General features: G+C 37.3%; 1 protein-coding gene across 4 annotated transcripts in view; it reads right to left on the bottom strand.

The window, feature by feature from the left end:
• The window catches only part of UIMC1 (ubiquitin interaction motif containing 1), a 167,316-nt gene that overhangs the window by 53,042 nt on the left and 87,084 nt on the right, over positions 1–27,190 (bottom strand). For all 4 annotated transcript variants that reach the window (XM_059174397.1, XM_059174398.1, XM_059174400.1 and 1 more), the window contains 3 exons: positions 3,531–3,655; positions 2,695–2,794; positions 1,643–2,385 (listed from right to left, as the gene is read on the bottom strand). In XM_059174397.1, coding sequence (XP_059030380.1) covers positions 1,643–2,385; positions 2,695–2,794; positions 3,531–3,655 — 968 coding nt within the window. The remainder of the gene's footprint in view (positions 1–1,642; positions 2,386–2,694; positions 2,795–3,530; positions 3,656–27,190) is intronic.

Consider the following 27,190-nt stretch of genomic DNA (forward strand, 5'->3'; position numbering starts at 1 on the left):
ACACTATACTATGATGTTTCTCATAGCTTCCATTTCCTAAACCATTATTATAAGAGAAATAAACAACAGCAAAACAAAACCAAAAACTCAGAGCCCCAAAACAGAAATAGCAACAAAGAACAGTACAGTCATAAAACAGAATACTCTTTAAACGTATAGTTTACAGAGTTTTTAACTATATGATTGCTTTTATAATACCCAGAGGGAAAAAAAATAGAACATAAGCTTTGATATATAATACAATCTAGATATGTCAGAAAAAAACTGAAAAGACAACCTAAATGTTCCCAAACAGGGGACTGTTTTTGGTAAATATAAAATATTTTATTTTATATAAATTTATTATATATATCTTATATAAAAATAAATTTATTATATAAAATATAAAATAAAAAAGTAAAAAATAAAAAAATACACTGGAAGACTATCTACTCTTCATATCAAAAAGGACCACTTTCCCTAATAAGGGGTACCTACAAACAAGACAGTTGAAAAAGAAAAATGCCCATAAGATCTAAACAGACAGAAAAGGAACTATAAACGGATTTCAACTGCAAGCCAATAACAGAAATGCAAATTAAGACTGTATTGAGATAGTATTTTTCATTCCTCAAATTGGCAAAGGTCAGAAAGTCCTGATAGTATTGATTTGGAATTGGTAGTGGGAAGCTGGTACTAATACACTGTTGTGAATGTAAACTGATACAATCTCTATGGAAGAAAATTTGGCAAGAGTAACAAAACTGTAAATGCATATGTCCTTTGATCCACCAATTACATCTACAAGAAATTATGCAAATATTTCCCATATGGATGAAACATCTTCATATAAGAGTAATCAGTGCAGTAGTGTTTGTAACAGTAAAATATTAGAAACAACCTAAAAGTCCACCAAAGGGGTACTGGATAAAATAAACTCATCTGAACACCATATATTACACACCCAAAAAGGGAAGAAATTCTTTATATATGTGTGTTATGGAATGATCTTAGAAATATTTCAATGAAGAAAAGCAAGGTGCAGAATAATGTGTAGATTATGGGGTCATTTGTGTAAAAATAGGTGAGAAAAAGAGTATGTATACAAATCTGTTTGTACCACATATATATCTTAGAAGGATACACTAGAATATTACAGGTTGACTTCAGGGAAGGGACTGGTTGGCTTGAGAAGGGGACAGGAGACAGACTGCATTGACATCTTTCCAATCCATGGGCCATATGAGTATTATTACCTATTCAAAAACTTATCTTTTTAGAATAAAAATTTTAAAACATAAAAATTAAATTATGATACATCCATATATAGAATAATGTTTTCAAGTAAACTTAATAGGAAAAGATCTAACATAAACTACGAAGTGGGAAAAAGAAACAGCTTATACATTAGAGTCTTCATTTTGTTGAAAATTTTAAGAGAAAAAATATTTTTAAATGCATAGAAATAATGATTGCCTCTTGGTCTGAGATTATGGGTAAATTTTTCTTCTTTACACTCTTCTGTACTTTCCTAATTTTCCATAGGGAGCACATGTTACTTTAAAAATCAGGGAAAAAGACCACAAAAAGAACAAATAGCTATAATAATCCTTGTTTAAACTGTGAATAAATCATCCTTAATCACAGCATCGCTGACCCTTACCTGACCATGACTGGTTGTTGGTTCTTCCTCCAACAAAAGTTTCTCTTTCAAGCTTTTAATTGGGCTTTCTTGGAAATCCTTGGTTTTTGAGTGCCAGACAGATGCCCTAGACTCCTGCCTCTCCTCTTTGTCTTCATCTCCCATATCTTCTGAGATGCCTTCATTTTTTTCACTAGCCTGATCTCCTTGGCCACATTCATTCTGGATCAGAGAAGGAGGTCTAGGTAACACTGGTTCCCCAAACCCTTTTTTTTTAAAGAGCTGCCTCTGAGCCATTTTTAGGCTCTTTTGATAAACCTCCAACTGGCAGAGAATGACCTTGGTATATTGGTTAGGATCTACTCCAGCAGGGCAGAATGGAATACCCCAGAAGTAGTGCACAGTGCCCCCAACATCCTGGGGACCTTTGGCATCTGCTGGGATAGGCAGACAGTGCCTAGATGTGTCCCCCCTACCCTGGGCAGCTTTGTGAAAAACACAACCCCTCCCAGTACTTTCCTGTGGCTTCCCACACTGTGTGTGCTCAGCCAAGTGGCCAGTACATCTGTCAAAACATTTAACGTTCTCATTCTCAAACACTGGCTGGCTTGACTGATCCCAGCTTCCTGAGCTGCCAAAGACCGGCTCCTCTTCAGTTTTTTCAGTGTGGTCCCAAGGCTCCTCTCTTTCCTCAGCCTCGTTTCCCTGACTGATATGTGAGCCTTTAAACAGTGATGGAGGTACCAGCTGCCATATGCCTGTAGGTATTTGAGAAAAAGTAGGGCTAAGGACAAACTGTTCTTTATTAAGAGGGCTTGGTAAGTAATCACTTACCAAGAATTACATAATGTGGGTAAAAGGCTCTTCTTTGTGCTTAACCAAATGTTGACTTTTCCTTGGAGATAAAAGTATGCTGGGTATTAGTGAGATCTCAACTATTTTCAGATTTAACCTCTTTAATACCACCAAAGGGATTTGGGGCATTTCTGTATATCTACTCTCAGCACGAGATCCCTGTGATATAGTTATACTTGATGAGTGGAAGGAGTCAGAACAGGGAGACATGCCTTCAGTGGTCCCAGAGTCTGTGGTTTTCTCTTGGTGGGACTGTGAAGATGGTCCAGTGGCCAGAGGTCGAGATCTGGTAGCAGAAACATCAGAAGGCCGGCAACTCTGAAACAAGTGATCCCACACCAGACCAGGTTTATTATTAAAATAGCTATACATGAAGGGTCACAGGAAGGACAAAACAGGGAAGCCACTGTCCCCTAAGAGATTCTCCTGTCCAAAACGTAGATGCTCAATTCAAATGATTTCCACAATGTGTACCAAAAGCCTACTATGTGCAAAATGCTATAGTAGATCACTATACTAAGTCCTTTTCTAATATTGAAACATGAATGACATAAAGGATGGCTCAGGACCTGCCACTGGCAAATATCCTTCACATTTAAAATAATTTCAAATATACATTTTCAAACCACAATTTAACATTATTTGAAAAATGTTCAACTGCTCATTTTTTCCCCCAAAACCCACCTCTAGTTTCTCATTGCCTTTGATCTCCCCCAAAACAGGAGAGGTAAGCACCTTATCTTGCTCTCTTTTAGTTTCTTGGGACTTGGTAACTCTTTTCAAAAGCTGCCAACTACTAAGCTCTCTTAACCATGTATTGAAAATCTGTGGGATGGAAGAAAACTCTTTCATATAAAATTAATAGAACACTTCAAATTGGGTTCACCAACAATTTGACAAGCACTTTAAAAATTATTATGGGAAATATTTGTTAGTTAAAAACCCTATGAACTACTACACCTAGTTCCTAATGCAACTGTAGCACTGCAGAAGTAATAAAAATATATATACTGCTGATCAAGCCTCACAAACTTTTTCAACGTAGCATATTTACATTCAGGCTTTCTGCAATGGCTTTCCTCAAGAGCTCCTCTTCTTCCTCCTCCTGGCTGTTCATCTCCCTAGCTTCCTGTTCACTCATTTTGAGAGCCAGAGCAAACTGTTCCTCTTCTGTCATTTCTGTAAGAGGATAAGAAAAAGAGAGGAGAAGAACACTGCAAATATTACTGAATAAGCACAGAAACAAGAAACAGAAATTATTAAACTTTTCAAATGAAAACACTACAGACCATTTAGTACAATTTTATACTCTTATGAGGAAAGACCCAAAAGGTAAGGTGTTGGCCAAGATAAGTAACAGTTGTTTCAATAAGTATCTTGGGTTAACTAGACTGTAAACTCTCATAAAGGCAGAGTTTTTGCCAATTTTGGTCACTCTTTTATCTCCTATGTATAAAAGAATGTCTGGCACCTGATATTCAATAAATACTTGACAAATGAATAGAGGAACTGGCTCCCATTCCAGGATTTTTTGCTACATATCACATTGCTTTGTGCTCAATACTTAACCAGAAGAATTTTACGCTTCAGAATCCTCTTATTTACCCAGCAGAAAAGAACATCCCTAATGACCAGAATGTGATTTCCAAACACAATTTCCATTAAAGACAACTGGGGTACCTTGGAGAAAGGTACCAGGGCATACAAAGGTATAGTGGCGATTCCAAGTCTGGAGCATGAAATACAGAAGATCTGTTAGATCTAGATATCTAGAATATCTGTTGTGAATGAATTATCTATCAGACACTACTAGGGTTAACTTAGTAACCAATTTTAAAGGGTTCTCACTGGCCAAAACTTGAACTGGAATATCAATAAGAATAATCACTGCAATGAACTAAGACATCAAGTATGTTTAGATTTATGAGTTTTAAGGACACTTAAAAAAAAAAAAAAAAAAAAACCTGGGGCGCCTGGGTGGCTCAGTGGGTTAAGCTTCTGCCTTTGGCTCAGGCCATGATCTCAGGGTCCTGGGATCGAGCCCTGCATCAGGCTCTCTGTTCAGCAGGGAGCCTGCTTCCCCTCTCTACTTGTAATCTCTCTGTCAAATAAATAAATAAAATCTTTTTTAAAAAATGCCACACAACTGGGGCGCCTGGCTGGCTCAGTCAGTGGAGCATACAATTCTTGTCTTACATCACTGGGCTTGAGTTCAAAGCCCATACTTCATGTAGAGATTACTTAAAAATAAAATCTTCAAAACAAAAACAAAAACACACAACTAAGTGGTCACCATTGAAGAATGTTAGTGGATCAACTATTTTGTTTTTTCAAATGTTTTTCTTAAATTTAAAATTTAGGTATTTATCATACAGTACATATTGGTTTCTGGAGTAGAAGTCAGCAATTTGTCACTTACAAACATTATTCAGTGTCCATCATAACAAGTGCCCTGCTTAATAACCACCACCCATTCAGCCCATCCCCTACCCACTTTCCTCCATCAACCCTCAGTTTGTTCTCTATCGTTAAGAGTCTCTTATGGCTTGTTTCCCTCTCTCCTTTTTTTCTCAGGAAAAAAATGTTCATATTTTTTCTATATGTTCATCTGTTTTCTTTCTTAAATTCTTTGTGAGATTACATGGTATATGGTGGATCAACTGATAAATAAAAAAGAATCAAGCCTGTGCCCTACTCTTTCAAAACAAGCAAATTACAGGATAACCAAATAGATGAAGAGAAGTTTCTCTTTAAAGAATTATTCTGGGGTGCCTGGGTAGCTCAGTTGGTTAAGCGTCTGCCTTCGGCTCAGGTCATGATCCCAGGGCCCTGGGATCAAGCGTTGTTTCTGGCTCTTGGCTCAGTGAGCCTGCTTCTCCCTCTCCTCCACCTAATGCTCCCCCTGCTGTTCTCTCTCTAGTTCTGTCAAATGAATAAATAAAATATAAAAAAAAGAATTAGGGATCCTTAAAACTGAATCCAGACATAAAAAATGCACCCTACCAAATACGAAATGACTTTAAATAGAATGAAAACATATCAAAATTTGTGGGATGCACCTAATACAATATTTACAGAAACATGTATAGGTGTTTATGATTTTTTTTTAATACTTTATTTATTTGACAGAGAGAGAACACAAGCAAGGGAAGAGGGAGAAGCAGGCTCCTCACTAAGAGCCCATCACAGGGCTCGATCCCAGGACCCCAGGACCATGACCTGAGCCAAAGGCAGATGCTTTATGACTGAGCCACCCAGGAACCCCTCATGATCATATTACAAAAGAAAAAAGTTTAGGGGCACCACGGTGGCTCAGTCAGTTGAGCAGCTGACTCTTAATTTCAGCTCAGGTCATGATCTTGGGGCCTCAGATCGAGCCCCACATAGGGCCTGCGCTCAGCATGCAGTCTGCTTGAAATTCTCTCCCTCTTCCTCTGCCCCTCCCTCTGCTCTCTCTCTTTAAAATAAATAAACCTAAAAAGAAAAAAGTTTAAAATCAATTATGTAAGCTTCACACTTTAAGAAACTAGAAATGAAGAGTGAAATTAACCCAAAGTAAAGAGAAATATAAAGAATAGAAATAAACAAAATAGAGGGTGCCATACAAAAGGGAAAAAAATTAAAGCAGCAAAAACTGGTTCTATGAAAAAATCAAAATTTACAAAAATGTAACTAGATCAAGGAAAAAAAGAAGAGAAAACACAAATTAATAATATCATGAATAACACAAGGGATAGATACTACAGATTCTACAGTCATGAAAAAAATAATAAAGGAATGAGGCGCCTGGGTGGCTCAGTGGGTGAAAGCCTCTGCCTTCAGCTCAGGTCATGATCCCAGGGTCCTGGGATTGAGTCCCGCATCGGGCTCTCTGCTCCGCAGCGAAGCCTGCTTCCCTTCCTCTCTCTCTGCCTGCCTCTCTGCCTGCTTGTGACCTCTGTCTGTCAAAAATAAATAAATAAATAAATAAATAATAAAGGAATACTGTGGGTAATTTTTTTTGAAGATTTTATTTATTTATTTGACAGACAGAGACACAGTGAGAAAGGGAACACAACCAGGGGAGTGGGAGAGAGAGAGGAGCAGACTTCTTGCAGAGCAGGGAGCCAGATGCGGGGCTTGTTCTAAGAACCCTGGGGTCATGATCTGAGCGAAGGCAGACACTTAATGACTGAGCCACCCAGCTGTACTGTGGACAATTATAAATAAAAAAACCTGACAACTTGGATCATGCATTCTTAAAAGGGGTGACATTATCTCCAAATGGACAAAAACTGGTTCTAGGAGATCAAAAAAATCTTACTCTCTTATTTGTAAAACACAGATATACAGGGGCGCCTGGGTGGCTCAGTTGGTTAAGTGTCTGATTCTTGGTTTTAGCTCGGGTCTCAATCTCAGGGTCTTGAGTTCAAGCCCTACGCTGGGCTCCACACTAGGCAGGGAGCCTACTTTAAAATGAAACAAAACAAAACAAAACACACACAGATATACAAATCAATATATAAATGGGATCTATAGCACTATCTGTGGTATTAAAATTTCATGGGGACAGGTGGTTAGGGAAAAATATCTAAAAAGGAACCTTTGGGGAACAACAAGGAAAAGAGGACTGAAACACTGATTATGTTGAAACAAAACAAAATTACTGAAAACCCAAATTATGAAAAATGACACAAGAAACAGAAAAACTGAATAGTTTTATATCTAATAAGAAATTAAATTTATGATTAAAAGAACTTTTTGTTGGGGCACCTGGGTGGCTCAGTTGGTTAAGTGTCTGCCTTCGGCTCAGATCATGATTCCAGGGTCCTGGGAATGAGCCCGCATTGGGCTCCCTGCTCAACAGAGAGAGGCTGCTTCTCCCTCTCCCTCTGCCTGCCACTCTTCTTACATGTGCTATCTCTCTGTCAAATAAATAAAATCTTAAAAAAAAAAAAAAAAAAACTTTTCCTTAAAGAAAATCCCAAAACTATGTGACATTCATCACTGGTGAATTCTATCAAAGAATGAAGAAAAAATTAATGTCAAACTAATTCAGAAAATAAGGCAAGAATCTACCCAAATTGATTTATAGAATCAACACAATCCCAATCAAAATCCCAACAAGCTTGTTTAATGGAACAGAAAATTCAGGAATAGACCCACACATTGATTTTCAACAACAAGGACAGGCTTTTCAACACACACTGCTACAACAACTGGATATCCATGAGAAAAATTATCCCCAACCCTTATCTCACATTATATATAAAAATTAACTCAAAATGGATCACACATCTAAATACAGAAGCTAAACTATAAAAATTCTAGAAGAAAACGTAAGTGAAAACCCTTGTAATCTTGGGGTACTCAAAGATTGCTTAGACAAGACTCAGAAAAAAGCATAAAAGAAAAAAGTGGACTTCATCAAAATTTAAATCTTCTTAAGAAAATAAAAAGGTAAGACACAAAATGGGAGCACACATTTGCAACATATATTCATACATTAGATATGTAATCTGACAAAGGACTTATATCCAAAATAAAGAATTCCTTCAATTTAATAAGAAAACAAGTAATCTAAATTTTAAAATAATGAGAAGGGGATCTAAACAGATACTTCACAAAAGAAAATACCGGAATGACTAATAAGCACATGAATAGATCATTAGTCATCAGGAAAATGCAAATTAAAATGAGACAGTAGGGGTGCCTGGGTTGCATCTGACTTCAGCTCAGACCATGATCTCAAGGGTCCTGGGATTGAGCCCTAGAATGTACTATGCATTCAGTGGGGAGTCTGCTTCTACCCCTCTCTCTGCCCCTCCCCTGCGCTCATGTTCTCTCACCCTCTCTCTCAAATAAGTATTTTTTTAAAAAATTTGAGATGGGGGCACCTGCGTGGCTCAGTGGGTTAAAGCCTCTGCTTTCAGCTCAGGTCATGATCCCAGGGTCCTGGGATCGAGCCCCACATTGTGCTCTCTGCTCAGCGGAGATCCTGCTTCCTCCTCTCTCTCCCTGCCTGCCTCTCTTGCCTATTTGTGACCTCTGTCTGTCAAATAAATAAAAAAATCTTAAAAAAAAAGAAAAAAAAGTTCAGATGGTACTAATGCCACTAAAATAGCTGAAGTGAGAAACACTGACATTCCTATTGAGTCACTAAATCCAAAAAAAAAAAATTTTGATTACATCTTTAAGTTCAATTTAAGAGAACCAAGAACTATATAATGCAAAAGAGATCATTTTGAGTTCTTTGTAATACTCTCCTTTTCAAAACACCTTATTTCCCTTAAAGTTCTGGAGAGATTACACTTTGCTACATTAGCTGATGTATTCTCCAGATTCTTCTCTCTTGCTCCATCATTAGAACAAAAACTTTAATTTAGTAACACAGTGTGTTTCTGTTTTCTAGTACACAGGAAGGAAGCTCCAGAAGCAGTGTTGGGTTTAGAACTTGATTTTTGCTTCTTTAGTTGTCTAGTCTTCAACAGGTTACTTATCCTGTATACCTGGGTACTGGTGCTGGTCTTTAATAATCTCCCTCTCCCTTTTTACTTTGTTTCATTTAATCTATTGTGGACATGCATGTAGAGTAATTATACTCTTGACTTTAGGGATTCTCATGTAAATGCCATGACTCTGTAATACTTATTTTAGGTCAAACATATATAAACTTGAGGTAATAATATTTAAGGCTGTTATGAGGATTAATCTAATACATGTAAAATGCTTAGAAAGTGATTGGCACATAACAACGATCCAATAATTGTTCACTATCAATTAATAATTAAATCATGTATTGTCATTATGTATTAATTAAAGAAATCCAAAACCTCAATTCAGATTATCTAACAATCATTTTATGTATATTTTATTAACAGCCTATAACCACATAACTTGACAAAGCTACTGTTACGTATTTAATTTTAACCACAATCAGAATTAGTTACTCACTATAACCGTCTCTTATTTTCACATATCAGCCATAAACTGAGACTAAAGTCCAATAAAAATCACTGTTGACTAGGATTCATTTTACTTAACTTCTCTACTATATAAATACCTAATCATTAGTAGAAAAGGAAAAACAGTTTTTCCCCGGATCGTGCACCTATAAGGAAAATATGAGCAAGTGTCAATCTTAGCATCTCTAAATAAACTGACTCACTCAGCTTATCAAATGATTCTGCTGAGCTAAACACACAGTAGTACACAATTTGCGTGAGGCTGATTATGCTGATCATAATTTATGATGATTAACATCTCCCAACATCCAGGTTAGCCTCCCACTGAGATGTGCAAACAGGCTGTTAACAAACCAAATCACAAAATTAGACAGTACCTATCAAGAGAACCTGTATAATTTGGGGGTATTTGAAATGGCTGAAAGGGAACATTTCATATAACAAAAAAATGAACAAGATAAATTATTTCCCTGCTGAAATCTTTTCCTAAAAACTTTCTTTTCCAAAACAACTGTGGTAAAGCTGATATACCTATATACAGGCAGTTAAAATGTAAATCTGTAAAACACATTTGAAAGGCACCATGTCATAACCTTTATAGATGTGCATTCTCAAATGAATTGATACCATTTTTGAGAACTGACCCTAGGCAGTCACTGAAAAGAAGTGCTATACACAAAAAGATGTCCACTATACTACCATCTCTAAGAGTACGGACTTAAATGCCTTAAAAAAAGGCAATGGTTAAGTAAATTTATAGTATGCTAACTCAAGAGACTGAGTTGTTATCATCAAAATGCTAATTACAAAAACATATAAAAATGATAAACTGTATAAAGGCCAGAAGAAAATATAATGGGGACGACCCAACCAATTTCTGGTTCCACATGTAAGAACTTAAAAGTCGCCATTCTGTCCTAACAAGAAGTAAAAAGCTGAAAAGACTAAAAAATCAACAGCTCTTCTTGAATCCATGAAAGGGGAGGACACAGGGCAAACTACTGCCCCCAAACAAAGAGATCAACAGGGGAACACAGGGAGTCAGGGTTTATCAGAGCAGAGATTCAATAGTGGAAAGCTCTATAGAAACCACCGCCAGGGTAGAAAAGCATAAACTATAATTGACATATTACTGGAGGCTCAGTGCATTACAAGTCTGAGCATTAAAAACTCCACAGGAACTCAGTCATGGCAAACCCCCACACTTTTGTTGGGTATATAACGAGTGCAACTAGTGTTCTCACAATAAATATAGCAAAAATTTTCTCTTGAGCATCCCACAGAGGGAGAGGAAAAGGAACTATTTTGAATTATGTCAGAATACTCTGTTCTTTTTAAGAGGGTGTGTTCTAGGTCAAACTAGTTAATCAGAGCCTACACTTACGGGGTATGATCTGTATCAAACTGACGCAAAAAAAAAAAAAAAAGGGAAACAGTGAATTCTTTTTTTTTTTTTTAAAGATTTTATTTATTTATTTGACAGACAGAGATCACAAGTAGGCAGAGAGGCAGGCAGAGAGAGAGAGGAGGAAGCAGGCTCCCCGCAGAGCAGAGAGCCAGATGTGGGGCTCGATCCCAGGACCCTGGGATCATGACCTGAGCCGAAGGCAGAGGCCTAACCCACTGAGCCACCCAGGCGCCCCAGAAATAGTGAATTCTAAGCATCCTGTTCCACATAAAGGAAGAGGGGGTGAAAAAAACTGAGCAACACATGTGAGGTTCACAGTCCAGAGGCACAGACACTGAAAGACTGACACCTAACCACAGACCTGCAGAATACTTTCCCTACCCTCATACCTTACCAGCATATCACCAAAGACTCATTTATAATAGTTTCTTTCTACCTGGTACATTATATGTCCAGCTATCAAGAAAAAATTACAAGGCATACAAAAAAAACAAAAAAAACACAAACTGAAAAGACAGAGTAAGCATCAGAACCAGACATGGCAGAAATATGGGAGTTATCAGACTAGAGTTTTAAAATACTATGATTAGGGGCACCTGGGTGGCTCAGTGGGTTAAAGCCTCTGCCTTCGGCTCAGGTCATGATCTCAGGATCCTGGGATCGAGGCCCGCATGGGGCTCTCTGTGCAGCGGGGAGCCTGCTTCCTCCTCTCTCTCTCTGCCTGACTCTCTGTCTACTTGTGATCTCTGTCTGTCAAATAAATAAATAAAATCTTTAAAAAAATAAAATAAAATATTATATTAGGGGCACCTGGATGGCTCAGATTGTTAAGCATCCAACTCCTGATCTTGCCTAGGGTCGTGGTCTCAGGGTTGTGAGACCAAGCCCTGCATCAAGGTTCTGCACTGGGCATGGTCTACTTGGGATTCTCTCTCTCCCTTCCCCTCTGCCCTCCAAGAAAAATGTTTCTAAATAAATAAATAAAACAACTATGATTAATATGCTAAGGGCTCTCATGGATAAAGTAGAGAACATGCAAGGACAGATGGACAATATAAATAAGGAGATGGGAATCCTAAGAAAGAACCAAAAAGAAATGCTAGAGATCAAAAACACTACAACAGAAATGAAGAATGCCTTTGATGAGCTTATTAGATTAGACACAACTGAGTATATATCGAAGAAATCTCCAAAACTAAAAAGTAAAGAGAACAAAGACTGAAAAGGAATAAAACAATATCCAAGGACTATACGACAATTACAAAAGGAGTGACACACACATAATGGAATTACCATAAGGAAAAGAGAGGAAGGAGAAAAAAAAAAAAAAAACCCATGTGAAATAGTAATGATTCAGAATTTCCCCCAAATTAATGTCAGATACCAAAACATAGATCCAGGAAGCTAAAAAAACAAAACAAAACACACCCAAAACCCACACTACACTTAAGACATAATATTTTCAAACTACAAAATAATCTAAGATAAAGAAAAAATCCTAAAAGAGCCATAGGAAAAAAACACCTTACCTATACAGAAATAATAATAAGAATTAGGGGAAGAAGGTGAGGGTGATGGTGTAACTGGGTGCTTGACATTAAGGAAGGGACGTGATATAATGAACACTAGGTGTTCTCTAAGACGATGAATCACTGACCTCTATCTCTGAAACCAGTAATACATTATATGTGAATTACTGAATTTAAATTTTTAAAAATTAAATTTAATTTAAAAAATGAAATTTTTTAAAAATATAAGAATTACATCTGACTTCTCAGAAACCACGCAAGCAAAAAGAGAGTGGAGTGAAATGTTTACTGTTGAAAGAAAAAAACCCACCAACACAGAATTCCAATACCCTGCAAATTATTCTTCAAAAGTGAAGAAGAAATAAAGACTTCCTCAGACAAAAACGGAGCGAATCTGTTGCCAGGAAACCTGCCTGGCAAGACGTGTTGGAAGAAGTTCCTTAGTCAGAGGTCAAAAACTCAGATACGAGGGCTCCTGAGTGGCTCAGTTGTTAAGCATCTGCATTCAGCTCAGGTCATGATCCCAGGGTCCTGGGATAGAGCTCTGCATCTGGCTGCCTGCTCAGCAGGAAGCCTGCCTCTCCTCCACTCCCTCTGCTTGTATTCCCTCTCTCGCTGTCTCTCTTTCTGGCAAATAAATAAAATCTTAAAAAAAAAAACAACCACTCAGATATACATAAACAAAGGAAGAGTATCAAAGAAGAAATAAATGAAGGTAAAATAAAAACTTATTTTTCTTATTCTTAATCTAACAAAACAGTTTGCTCAAAAAGCTAATACTATTAAAGTATTTGTGTATGTTTATAAATCCTATTTTCATATATGTGTCTGCATTTGTGAAGTAAATAACAACGATACAAGGAATGAGAGGAATTAGCATAATTTTGTTATTATAAAGTACACATAATATTATAAAGTACATTATAACATTATTTATATTATTTATATACAACATTATATATAACATAACATTATAAAGTACACATTGTAGTGTTATTTGAAAATGGACTTGGATTAGTTGTAAAGGTATACTGCAAACTCTAGGGCAACCACGAAAAATTGTAAAGAAAGAATTACAACTGAAATGTTTAAAAAAGAAAGAAGAGAAACATGTAAGATGCTCAATTAAAACCACAAAATGCAGAGAAAGAGTAGAAGACAAAAAAAAGAGGGGCAAAAACAGATAACAGTAACAAATAAGGTAGATATTAATCCAACTATATTAATAATCACCTTTAATGCCGCCACAGACTAAATGCACAAATTATAAGGCAGAGACTTTCAGAGTGGATCAAAATATAACACCAAACTCTACAAGAAACCCACTATGCTTTTTTTAAAAAAGATTTTTTTTTAGTAATCTCCACACCCAATGTGGGGCTCAAACTCACAACCCTGAGATCAAGAGTCACAAGTTCCACTGACTGGGCCAGCCAGGCAACCCAGAAACCCACTTTAAATATAAAGACAACTACAGGTGTGCCTTGGTAGCCCAGTCAGTTAAGTGCCTGCCTTCAGCTCAGGTCATGATCTCCTGGTCCTGGGATCAAGCCGATATTGAGCTCCCTGCTCAGTGGGGAGAGTCGGCTTCTTCTTTTCCCTCTGACCCCTACCCCGCTCATGCTCGCTCACTCTCTCTCAAATAAATAAATAAATAAATAGACAACTACAGATTTAAAGTAAATAGGTGGTATAGCATAGGGAATAAAGTCAATAATATTGTAATAATGTTGTATAGTAACAGATGGTGACCACACTTATTAGGCTATAAGAACTTAGTAATGTAAAGAACTGTTGAATCAAAAAAATTATTGAATCAGTATGTTGTACACCTAAAATAAACACTGTATGTTAATTATATTTCAATAAACAAAATGAAGGATAAAAATCATATGACCATCTCAAAAGATTCAGAAAAAGCACTTGACAAAATTCAACATCCATTCATGATAAAAACTCACAACAAAGTGGGTTTAAAGGAAAAATACCTCAACTTAAGGGCACCTGGGTGACTCAGACAGTTAAGCATCCAACTCTTGATTTCAGCTCAGGCCATGATCTGGGATTGAGCCTCTTTAACAGGCTCTCGGCTCAGAGGGGTGTCTGCTTCTCCCTCTTCCCCTGCACCCGCTCCCCCAGCTCATTCTCACTCTCTCTCACATTTTCTTTAAAGAAAAAAAAAGAAAGAAAGAAATCAACAGACAAGGTGAGACAAACCAAAAGCTGGTTCTTTAAGAAGATCAATAAAATTGGTAAGATTCTAGTCAAGCTAAGAGAGAGGACATAAATTACTACTATGAGAAATCAAAGGGGACAGTACCACACATCTTGTGGACATTTAAAAAACAGATAAGGAATACTACAAACAACTCCATACTCACAAATCGGGTAACCTAGATGAAACGGACCAATTCCTTGAAAGACAAAATATGCCCAAATTGACATAAGAAATAGACAATCTGAATAGGTTTATATCTACATAAAAACAGAACCCATAATTAATAACCTTCCAAAACCAAAAAGCATCAGGCCCAGATGGGTTCACTGGTGAATTCTACTAAACATTTAAGTAAGAAATAATACAAATTCTCTATAATCTGTTTCAGAGGATAGAAAAAGAGGTCACACTTTCTAATTCAATCTATAAGACCATCATTAACCCTAATACTAAAATATTACAAGAAAACTACAGATGAATATCTCTCATGAACACAGATGCAAAAATTCTTTTATTTCATTTTATTTATTTGACACAGAGACAGAGAGTACAAGCAGGGGAAGTGGCAGGCAGAGGGAGAAGCAGACTCCCTGCCGAGCAAGGAGCCTGATGTGGGACTCGATCCCAGGACCCCAGGATCATCACCTGAGCTGAAGGCAGACACTTAACCGACTGAGCCACCCAGGCATGCCAGATGCAAAAATTCTTCACAAAACATTGGCAAATCAAAAAAAAAAAAAAAAATGTTTAAAACATTGGCAAATCAAATCCAACAACGCATAAGAATTATACACCACGACCAAGTCAAATTTATCCCTGATATGCATTGCTGGTGTAACACTCAAAAGTGAATGTTACCAACACATCAACAGGATAAAAAAGGAAAATCACATGATTATAACAATAGGTGCAGAAAAAGCACTGGGCAAAATCAAACACCTTTCATGATAAAAACTCTCAACAAATTAGGAATAGAGGGGAACTTCCTCAACCTGATTAAAAAAAAAAAGTCTACAAAAAACATACAGCTAAAATCAGGCTTAATGGAAGAACTCAAAGCTTTTCCACTAAGGACAAGAAAAAGGCAAGGATGTCAAACTCTCACCGTTCCCTTTCTACATCATAGTGGACATACTAACCAATACAAAAACAAGAAAAGGAAATACATACGGATGGGAAGAAAGAAAACTGTCTTTGTACACAGATAACATGATCATTTATGTAGAGTAACAAAAGGAACTGACAAAAAACCCTCCTGGAACTAGTAAAACAATTACAGGAAGGTTACAGGATATAAGGTTAACATACAAAAGTTAACCACATTCCCATATACTGACAATGAGCAAGTGTAATTTAAAATTTACAATAAAATACAATTTATTAACCACATTCCCATATACCAACAACGAACAGTGTAATTTAAAATTTACAACAAAATAGAATTTATCCGCCAAATGAAATACTTATAATTTAGGTATACATCAAACAAAATAATGTATAAAATCTACATGAGAAAAACTACAAGTCTCTGATGAATAAAATCAAAGAAGAAATAAATAAAGAGATGGTCCATGTTCACAGACAGAAAAACTCTACACTGTCAGGATGTCAGTTACTCCCAATTTGCTCTGCAGATTCAATGCAATCCCAATCAAAATCCCAGCAAGTTATATTACAGATATCAAAAAATTCATTCTAAAGTTTGTATGAAGAAGGTGAAAGATGCAGAAGACTCACCATAAAATTTAAGGAGAAAAAGTTGGAGGACTGATGCTACCCAACTTCAAAACTTATTATATAAAGCTACAGTAATCAAAAACAATTTGGTAGTAGCAAAAACCCAAATAGTTCAATGAAACAGAATATAGAGACTGGAGAAATACACCCATATAGTCACCTGATCTGTGACAAAAGAGTAAAGGCAATACAATGAAGCAAACAGAGTATGTTCAGCAAATGTTGCTGGAAAAACTGAATATCCATAAAATGAATCTAGACAATGACCTAACACCTTACCCAAATTAACTCAAAATAGTGCATAGACCAAAATATTATAGACAAATCTATAAAACTCCTAGAAGATAACATAAGAGAAAATCCAGATGAACTTCAGTATGGCAATGACTTTTCAGACACATCAAAGGCATAATCCATGAAAGTAGTAATTGATAAACTAGACTTCGTTAAAAATAAAAATTCCGGCTCTGCAAAGGATAATATCAAGAGAATGAGAAGACAAGACACAGACTGGGAGAAAGTATTTATAAAAGACACATCTTATTTGTTGGCGTAGAGTTGCTCATAGTATGTTCTTATAATAGTTTGTATTTCTTTGGTGTTAGTTGTGATCTCTCCTCTTTCATTCATGATTTTATTTATTTGGGTCCTTTCTCTATTCTTTTTGATAAGTCTGGCCAGGGGTTTATCAATTTTATTAATTCTTTCAAAGAACCAGCTCCTAGTTTTGTTGATTTGCTCTATTGTCTTTTTGGTTTCTATTTCATTGATTTCTGCTCTGATCTTTATGATTTCTCTTCTCCTGCTTGGCTTAGGGTTTCTTTCTTGTTCTTTCTCCAGCTCCTTTAGGTGTAGGGTTAGGTTGTGTACCTGAGACCTTTCTTGTTTCTTGAGAAAGGCTTGTACCGCTATATATTTTCCTCTCAGGACTGCCTTTGTTGTGTCCCACAGATTTTGAACCGTTGTATTTTCATTATCATTTGTTTCCATGATTTTTTTCAATTCTTCTCACCACTGCTACTCAACATAGTACTAGAGGTCCTAGCCTCAGCAATCAGACAACAAAAGGAAATTAAAGGCATCCAAATCGGCAAAGAAGAAGTCAAATTATCACTCTTCGCAGATGATATGATACTATATATGGAAAACCCAAAAGACTCCACTCCAAAACTGCTAGAACTTATACAGGAATTCAGTAAAGTGTCAGGATATAAAATCAATGCACAGAAATCAGTTGCATTTCTCTACACCAACAGCAAGACAGAAGAAAGAGAAATTAAGGAGTCAATCCCATTTACAATTGCACCCAAAACCATAAGATACCTAGGAATAAACCTAACCAAAGAGGCACAGAATCTATACTCAGAAAACTATAAAGTACTCATGAAAGAAATTGAGGAAGACACAAAGAAATGGAAAAATGTTCCATGCTCCTGGATTGGAAGAATAAATATTGTGAAAATGTCTATGCTACCTAAAGCAATCTACACATTTAATGCAATTCCTATCAAAGTACCATCCATCTTTTTCAAAGAAATGGAACAAATAATTCTAAAATTTATATGGAACCAGAAAAGACCTCGAATAGCCAAAGGGATATTGAAAAAGAAAGCCAACGCTGGTGGCATCACAATTCCAGACTTCAAGCTCTATTACAAAGCTGTCATCATCAAGACAGCATGGTACTGGCACAAAAACAGACACATAGATCAATGGAACAGAATAGAGAGCCCAGAAATAGACCCTCAACTCTATGGTCAACTAATCTTCGACAAAGCAGGAAAGAATGTCCAATGGAAAAAAGACAGCCTCTTCAATAAATGGTGCTGGGAAAATTGGACAGCCACATGCAGAAAAATGAAATTGGACCATTTCCTTACACGACACACAAAAACAGACTCAAAATGATTGAAGGACCTCAATGTGCGAAAGGAATCCATCAAAATCCTTGAGGAGAACACAGGCAGCAACCTCTTTGACCTCAGCCGCAGCAACATCTTCCTAGGAACAATGCCAAAGGCAAGGGAAGCAAGGGCAAAAATGAACTATTGGGATTTCATCAAGATCAAAAGCTTTTGCACAGCAAAGGAAACAGTTAACAAAATCAAAAGACAACTGACAGAATGGGAGAAGATATTTGCAAACGACATATCAGATAAAGGACTAGTGTCCAGAATCTATAAAGAACTTAGCAAACTCAACACCCAAAGAACAAATAATCTAATCAAGAAATGGGCAGAGGACATGAACAGACATTTCTGCAAAGAAGACATCCAGATGGCCAACAGACACGTGAAAAAGTGCTCCATATCACTTGGCATCAGGGAAATACAAATCAAAACCACAATGAGATATCACCTCACACCAGTCAGAATGGCTAAAATAAACAAGTCAGGAAATGACAGATGCTGGCGAGGATGCAGAGAAAGGGGAACCCTCCTACACTGTTGGTGGGAATGCAAGCTGGTGCAGCCACTCTGGAAAACAGCATGGAGGTTCCTCAAAATGTTGAAAATAGAACTGCCCTATGACCCAGCAATTGCACTATTGGGTATTTACCCTAAAGATACAAACGTAGTGATCCAAAGGGGCACATAAACCCAAATGTTTATAGCAGCAATGTCCACAATAGCCAAACTATGGAAAGAACCTAGATGTCCATCAAGAGATGAATGGATCAAGAAGATGTGGTATATATATACAATGGAATACTATGCAGCCATCAAAAGAAATGAAATCTTGCCATTTGCGACAACATGGACGGAACTAGAGCGTATCATGCTTAGCGAAATAAGTCAAGCAGAGAAAGACAACTATCATATGATCTCCCTGATATGAGGAAGTGGTGATGCAACATGGGGGCTTAAGTGGGTAGGAGAAGAATCAATGAAACAAGATGGGATTGGGAGGGAGACAAACCATAAGTGACTCTTAATCTCACAAAACAAACTGAGGGTTGCTGGGGGGAGGGGGTTTGGGAGAAGGGGGTGGGATTATGGACATTGGGGAGGGTATGTGCTTTGGTGAGTGCTGTGAAGTGTGTAAACCTGGTGATTCACAGACCTGTACCCCTGGGGATAAAAATATATGTTTATAAAAAATAAAAAATTAAAAAAAAAAAAAACTTAAAAAAAAAAAAAGACACATCTTATAAAGAAATGTTACAAAAAACTTTTAAAACTCAACAAGAAAACAAACCAAACAAAAACTGAGCCAAAGACCGTACCAGATACTTCACTAAGATATAGATAGCAAATAAGCATATGAAAAGATATTCCATATATGTCATCAGGGAAATGCAAATTAAAACAATAATGAAATATTAACTATACACCTATTAGAATGACCAAATACTGGAACACTGAAAATACCAAATGCTGGTGAGGATGTGGAGCAACAGGAACTCTCATTCATTGCTGCTGGGAATGCAAAATGACAAGACACTTTGGAAAACAGTTTGGCGATTTACAAAACCAAACATACTCTTACATACAATCCAGCAATCATACTCTTTGGTTAGCTACCTAAAAAAGATGCACACAAATGCACACAGATGTTCACAGAAGTTTTAGTCTTAATTGCTAAAACTTAGAAGCAGTCAAAATGACCTTCAGTAGGTGAGTGAATAAACAATGTTATTCAGAAAATGAAATTATTCACCTATAAAAAGAAATGATCTACCAAAACATAAAAAGACCCAGAAGAACCTCATACGCATATTTTTTTAAAGATTTTATTTATTTATTTGACAGACAGAGATCACAAGCAGTCAGAGAGGCAGGCAGAGAGAGAGAGGAAGGGAAGCAGGCTCCCTGCTGAGCAGAGAGCCTTATGCGGGGCTCAATCCCAGGACCCTGAGATCATGACCTGAGCTGAAGGCAGAGGCTTTAACCCACTAAGCCACCCAGATGCCCCCTTATACACATACTATTAAGTGAAAAAATCCAACTAGAAAAGGCTTCATAGCAGGATTCCAACTTATATGACATTCTGGAAAAATCAACACTATGGAGATAGTAAAAAGAGCAGTGGTTATAAGAGATTAGCAGGGGGCAGGATAAATAGGGAGGGCACAAGGGATTTTTTAGGACAGTGAAAATGTATGATACCATAATGATGGATACACATTATTATATATTTGTCAAAACCCAGAGAATGGATAACACCAAAAGTGAATGTCAATGTAAACTATGGACTATTGACATACAATATGTCAATCCATGTTCATCAATTGTAACAAGTGTTCCACTCTGATGAAGGCAGCTATACATGTATGAAGTAAGGGGTAAATGGAAAAATCACATTATCTTCCCCTCAATTTTGCTGCAAACATATATATATATATATATATTTCCCCTCACCCCAGGACGGGTTATTAGTAAGATGGCAGAGGAGTAGGTGACCTACTAAATTTCATCTGGTCCCAGGAATTCATCTAGATAGTTATCAAACCACCTACAGCGGACTCAATAGGAAATCAAAGAAAGAATAGCAGCAACCCTACAAACAGAAAAGCGACCACCTTCTGGAAGGTAGGATGTGCAGAGAAGTGCAGAGAAATGAATCTGAGGCGATATATGGAAAGATAGACTGCAGGGGGTGGGGAGAGAAAGCCTCTGTCAGGAGTGATAGAGCAGCAGAGTATAAAATCGGAACTTTTAGAAGTCTGCTCCAGTGAGGGGCATTGCTTTTTGGCTTTATGGTGGGTGGAACCCTTGCTGGGACAGTGTGGTCTCAGGACCCTCGGGGTCACAAAAAGACTAAGGGTGCCTGAGTGCAGCAAAGCTACCAGGTGTCTGACTGGGGAAGCCAGCAACAAAGAATGAGCCCAGGAGTGAGCTCTCAGGGCAGGGTTGCCATAAACTGTGATCTGCAGCACAGTTGGGCCACTGCTCTTCAAGTGGGAGTGGGAGACTTCCTCTCCTGGGACAAGTGGTACAGGAGCTCACTTGAGAAATCTACTGGGTCTGGAGACTCTAAACAGGGTTAAATGCCAGACACAGAAACACTCAGTGACAGGCCAGGTGAGCACAGAGTGCAACTGGAGACCAGGGAGACAGGAGTAATTGACTGCTTTTCTTTGAGGGTGCCCTGAGGAGCGGGACCCCAAGCTCGTGGCTTCTCCAGGGCCAGAGACTGGGAGACCACAATTTTCATTCTCCTCCCCTACAGATGTAGGGAAAGCCTACAGGGAAACCCAGGCAGATTACTAAGTGTGGCCCCTGGCAAGGGTGGTGCAATTCCACCTGGGGCAAAGACATTTGAGAATCACTCCAACAGGCCGCTCCCCCAGAAGATCAGCAATGACATAAGGCCAAGACCAACTTTACTGATCAATAAGAAGGGCAAAACTCCAGTGGTAGGGGATACAGCATATAGAATTCATGGTTTTTTCCGATAATTCTTTAGTCTTTCAAAGTAAATTTAAAAAAAAATTTTCTATTTGGGTTTTTTTTAAGTATTTTTCTTCTTTTTTTTTAAGATTTTATTTATTTATTTATTTGACAGAGAGAAAGACAACGAGAGAGGGAACACAAGCAGGAGGAGTGGGAGAGGGAGAAGCAGGCTTCCCACTAAGCAGGGAGCCCGATACAGGGCTTGATCCCAGGACCCTGGGATCATAACCTGAGCTGAACGCAGACACTTAACAACTGAGACACCCAGGCACCCCTCTTCTTTCCTTTTTTAACCAACTTCTTATCTAATCAACCCTTTTTAAAAATTTTTTTAATTTTCATTTTTACAGTGATATTTTACCCCTTCATTGTATATAACCTTATTTTTTGTATACACATAAATTTTTCTTCCTTTAAAATTTTGGGATGCAGTTTCTTCTAATAGACCAAAATATACCCTAAATCTAGTGTATGGCTTTGTTCTATTCATCCACCTGATCACATTCTCTTTTTTTTCCTTTTTCTTTTTGTCAATCAACTTCTTATCAATTCCTTTTTTAAAATCCTTTTTAATTTCATCTTTGCAGTCCTATACAATCCCTTTGTTGTAATTACCCTTATATATGTTTTTCTTTCTTTAAAATTTTGGGAGGCAGTTTCTTCTACCAGACCAAAATACACCCAAAATCTAGTCTGTGCTTCTGTTCTATTCACCAGCATGATCATATTCTTTTTTTCTTTCTTTCTTTCTTTCCGCCCCCTGGTTTCAGGTCTCTTCTGATTTGTTTAGTGTACATTTTTCTGGGGTCATTGATACCCTTTTAGCATTTTATTCTCTCATTCATCTATTCCTCTCTGGACAAAATAACAAAATGGAAAAACTCACCTCAAAAAAAAAAAAAAAAAAAAAAAAAAAGAGTAAGAGGCAGTACTGACTGCCAGGAACCTAATCAACATGGACATTAGTAAGATGTCAGACCTAGAGTTCAAAATGACGATTATAAAGACATTAGCTGGGTTTGGAAAAAACATAGAAGATACTAGAGAATCCCTTTCTGGAGAAACAAAGCTAATCAAGTTGAAATAAAAAAGGCTATTAATGAGGTGCAATGAAAAATGAAGGCTCCGAATTTTAAGATAAATGAGGCAGAAGAGAGAATTAGTGATATAGAAGACCAAATGATGGAGAATAAAGTAGCTGAGGAAAAAAAGAGATAAACAGCTACTGGATTACGAGGGGGAGAATTCAAGAGATTAAGTGATATCATTAGGAGAAACATTAGAATAATTGGGATCCCCGAAGAGAGAGGGGGCAGAAGGTATATTGGAGCAAACTATAGCAGAGAACTTCCCTAATCTGGGAAAGGAAATAGGCATCAAAATCCAGGAGGAACAAAGAACCCCTCTCAAAATCAATAAAAATAGGTCAACACCCTCACATCTAATAGTACAAACCTCAGAGACAAAGGGAAAATCCTGAAAACAGCTTGGGACAAAAGATCTGTAACCTACAATGGTAGAAAGATTAGATTGGCAGCAGACCTTGCCACAGAAACCTGGCAGCCCAGAAAGGACTGGCATAATATACTCAGGGCTAAATGAGAAAAATATTCAGCAAAGAATACTATATCCAGCTAGGCTATCACTGAAAATAGGAAAGATAAAAAGCTTCCAGGACAAAAACTAAAAGAATTTGCAATCACTAAACCAGCCCTACAAGAAATATTGTTAGGGGTCCTCTAAGCAAAGAGAAAGCCTGAAAGTAACATAGACCACAAAGTAATAGAGACAATATATAGTAATAGTCACCTTACAGACAATATAATGGCACATCCTTTGGCACATGTACCAAATGGCACAGGAATACAATTCATATCTTTCAATAGCTACCCTAAATGTAAATGGGCTAAATGCCCCAATCAAAAGACACAGGGTATCATACTGGATAAAAAAACAAGACCCATTGATATGCTGTCTCCAAGAGATTCATTTTAGACCCAAAGACACCTCTAGATTTAAAGTAAGGGATAGAAAACCATTTACCAGGGGGCCCAGGTGGCTCAGCTGGTTAAGCGGCTGCCTTCACCTCGGGTCATGATTCCAGGGTCCTGGGATCGAGCCCCGCATTGGGCTCCCTGCTCAGCAGAGAGCCTGCTTCTCTCTCTCCCTCTCTTCCTGCCACTCTGCTTACTTGTGCTCTCTCTCTCGCTCTCTGTCAAATAAATAAATAAAATATTTAAAAAAAGAAGAAGAAAAGAAAAGAAAACCGTTGACCATGCTAGTGGACATCAAAAGAAAGCAGGAGTGGCAATCCTTATATCAGACAAATTAGATTTTAAGCCAAAGACTATTAGAGATGAGGAAGGATACTATATCATACTTAAAAGGTCTATCCAACAAGATCTAACAATTGTAAATATTTATGCCCCTAACATGGGAGCAGCCAATTAATAACAAAAATCAAAAGAACACAATGACAATAATACAATAATAGTAGGGGCCTTTAACACCCCCCCTCACTGAAATGGACAGATCATCTAAGCAAAAGATCAATAAGGAAATAAGAGCTTCAAATTACACACTGGACCAGATGGACTTCACAGATATATTTGGAACATACTTGAAAACAACAGAATACCCATTCCTCTCTAGTGCACATGGAACATTCTCCAGAACAGATCACATCCTGGTTCACAAATCAAGTCTCAACTGATACCAAATCAAGTCTCAACTGACACCAAAAGATTGGGATCATTCCCTGCATATTTTCAGACCACAATACTTTGAAACTCAAACTCAGTCACAAAAGGAAAGTTGGAAAGAACTCATATACATGGAAGCTAAAGAGCATCCTACTAAAGAATTAATGGGTCAACCAGGAAATTAAAGAAGAATTTTTAAAATTCATAGAAACAAATGAAAATGAAAACACAACTGTTCTGGGGCACCTGGGTGGCTCAGTCATTAAGCTTCTGCCTTCAGCTCAGGTCATAATCCCAGGGTCCTTGGATTGGGCCCCGCATTGGGCTCCCCGCTCAGTGGGAAGCCTGCTACTCCATCTCCCATTCCCCCTGCTTGTGTTCCTTCTCTTGCTGTGTTTCTATCAAGTAAGTAAAATCTTTAAAGAAAGAAAGAAAGAGAAAACACAACTGTTCCAAAATCTTTGGGATGCAGCAAAGGTTGTCCTAAGAGGGAAGTATAGAGTAATACAAGCCTTTCTCAAGAAACAAGAAAGATTTCAAATACACAACCTAACCCTACACCTAAAGAAGCTGATGAAAGAAGAGCAAATAAAGCTTAAACACAGAAGGAGAAGAAAAATAATAAAGATCAGAGCAGATATCAATGAAACATAAACCAAAAGAACAGCAGAAGAGATCAACAAAACCAGGAGCTGGTTCTTTGAAAGACTTATTCAGTAAGACTGATAAACCCCTGGCCAGACTTATCAAAAAGAAAAGAGAAAGGACCCAAATAAATAAAATCACCAGTGAAAGAGGAGACATCACAGCTAACACCAAAGAAATACAGACAGTTATAAGAATATATTATGAAAGGGGCGCCTGGGTGGCTCACTGGGTTAAAGCCTCTGCCTTCAGCTGAGGTCATGATCCCAGGATTCGGGATCAAGCCCCTATCGGGCTCTCTGTTCAGTATGTTTTATGAGAGTTTTATAATTTAAAAAATTTTAATGAGCAAAAGATATGAATCAACTTTTCCCCAAAGAAAATATACAAATGGCAAAGAAGCACACAAAAAGATGATCAACACCATTAGTCATTAGAGAAATGTAAATCAAAACCACAATGAGATACCATTTCATACCCAACAGAATGCCTATAATTAAAAAAAAAAAAAAAGTAAAATAAGTACAGCAAGGATTAGAAGGAACTGGAACCCTCATACAATGGTGGTAGAAATGTAAAACAGGTAGCTACTTTAGAAAACAGTCTGGAAGTTTCTCAAATAATTAAATACTTAGTTGCCATATGGCCCAGGAATTCTACTGCTAGGTATACACTCAAGAGAAATGAAAACATGTCCACACAAAAACTTGCACATAAATGTTCACAGCAACTTTAGGTGTAATAGCCAGAGTAGAAACAATCTAAATGTCCATCAAATGATGAATAAACAAAATGCAGCACAGCAGTATAATGCAATATTACTTAGCAATAAAGGAATGAAGTACTGATGATGCCAATGTGAAAACACTAAGCAGAAGCCAGTCATAAAAGATACATGTTCTATGATTTCATTTACATGGAATGTCCAGAATAGGCAAATCTACAGAGACAGAAAATTAATACAGAGTTGCTGAGGGCTGAGTGGGATGAAGGCTTTAGGTGACTGGTAAACATACAGGGTTTCTTTTGAGGGTGATGAAAATGTTCTAGAATTAAACTGTGGCAACAGCTGCACAACACTTAATATACTAAAAAACCACTGTATACTTTAAATAATGAAGGTATTGTATGATGAAAGAATTGTATGGTAACTGAGTTATATCTCAATAGTTACCATAAAAATGGGAAAAATAAAGACTTTTTCAAATAAAAACAGAATTAATTGGCAACTGATCTACATTATAAAAGTGATAAAGGAAGCTTTCCAAGAGAAACTGGGATCTACACAAAGAAATAAACAGCCCTTGAGATGGGAAAAATGAAGTACTGAATTCTTTAGTTTGTTTTTTTTAAAGATTTTATTTATTTGTTTGATAGACAAAGATCACAAGTAGGCAGAAAGGGGGCGGGGGGGGGCGGAGGAAGCAGGCCCCCCTGCTGAGCAAAAAGCCCAACGCGGGGCTCAATCCCAAGACCCTGAGATCATGACCCGAGCTGAAGGCAGAGGCCTAACCCACTGAGCCACCCAGGAGCTCCCTGAATTCTTCAGTTTTTATTTCCACTGTTCTAAAAGATAACTATCTAAACCAAAATAGTATTAATGTATTGTGTACTATAACAACTGCAAAATTAAAATGTATGGTAAATATAACACAAAGCAGAGTAGACAAAAATTGGGGAGTATACCGTTACACAGTCTATACTACACATGAAACAAAAGAATATTATTTGAAGTGACTGTGATTAATTAAATGTGTGTACTAGAGACTCTAGGGCAAACACTAAACACATTTTAAAAGATATGATAGAGGGGCGCCTGGGTGGCTCAGTGGGTTAAGCCGCTGCCTTCGGCTCAGGTCATGATCTCAGAGTCCTGGGATCGAGTCCCGCATCGGGCTCTCTCTTCAGCAGAGAGCCTGCTTCCCTCTCTCTCTCTCTGCCGGCCTCTCCATCTACTTGTGATTTCTCTTTGTCAAATAAATAAATAAAATCTTTAAAAAAAATAAAAAATAAAAAAAAAATAAAAGATAGGATAGAAATAAATGAAATCAAAATAATATTCAACAAATACAAAAGAGGACAGAAAAAGAATAAAAAAAGACAAAACAGCTGGAACAAATGAACAGCATTCAAAA

Source organism: Mustela lutreola, chromosome 5 (assembly GCF_030435805.1).
Source record: "Mustela lutreola isolate mMusLut2 chromosome 5, mMusLut2.pri, whole genome shotgun sequence".
In the NCBI taxonomy this organism is placed as follows: Eukaryota; Metazoa; Chordata; class Mammalia; order Carnivora; family Mustelidae; genus Mustela; species Mustela lutreola.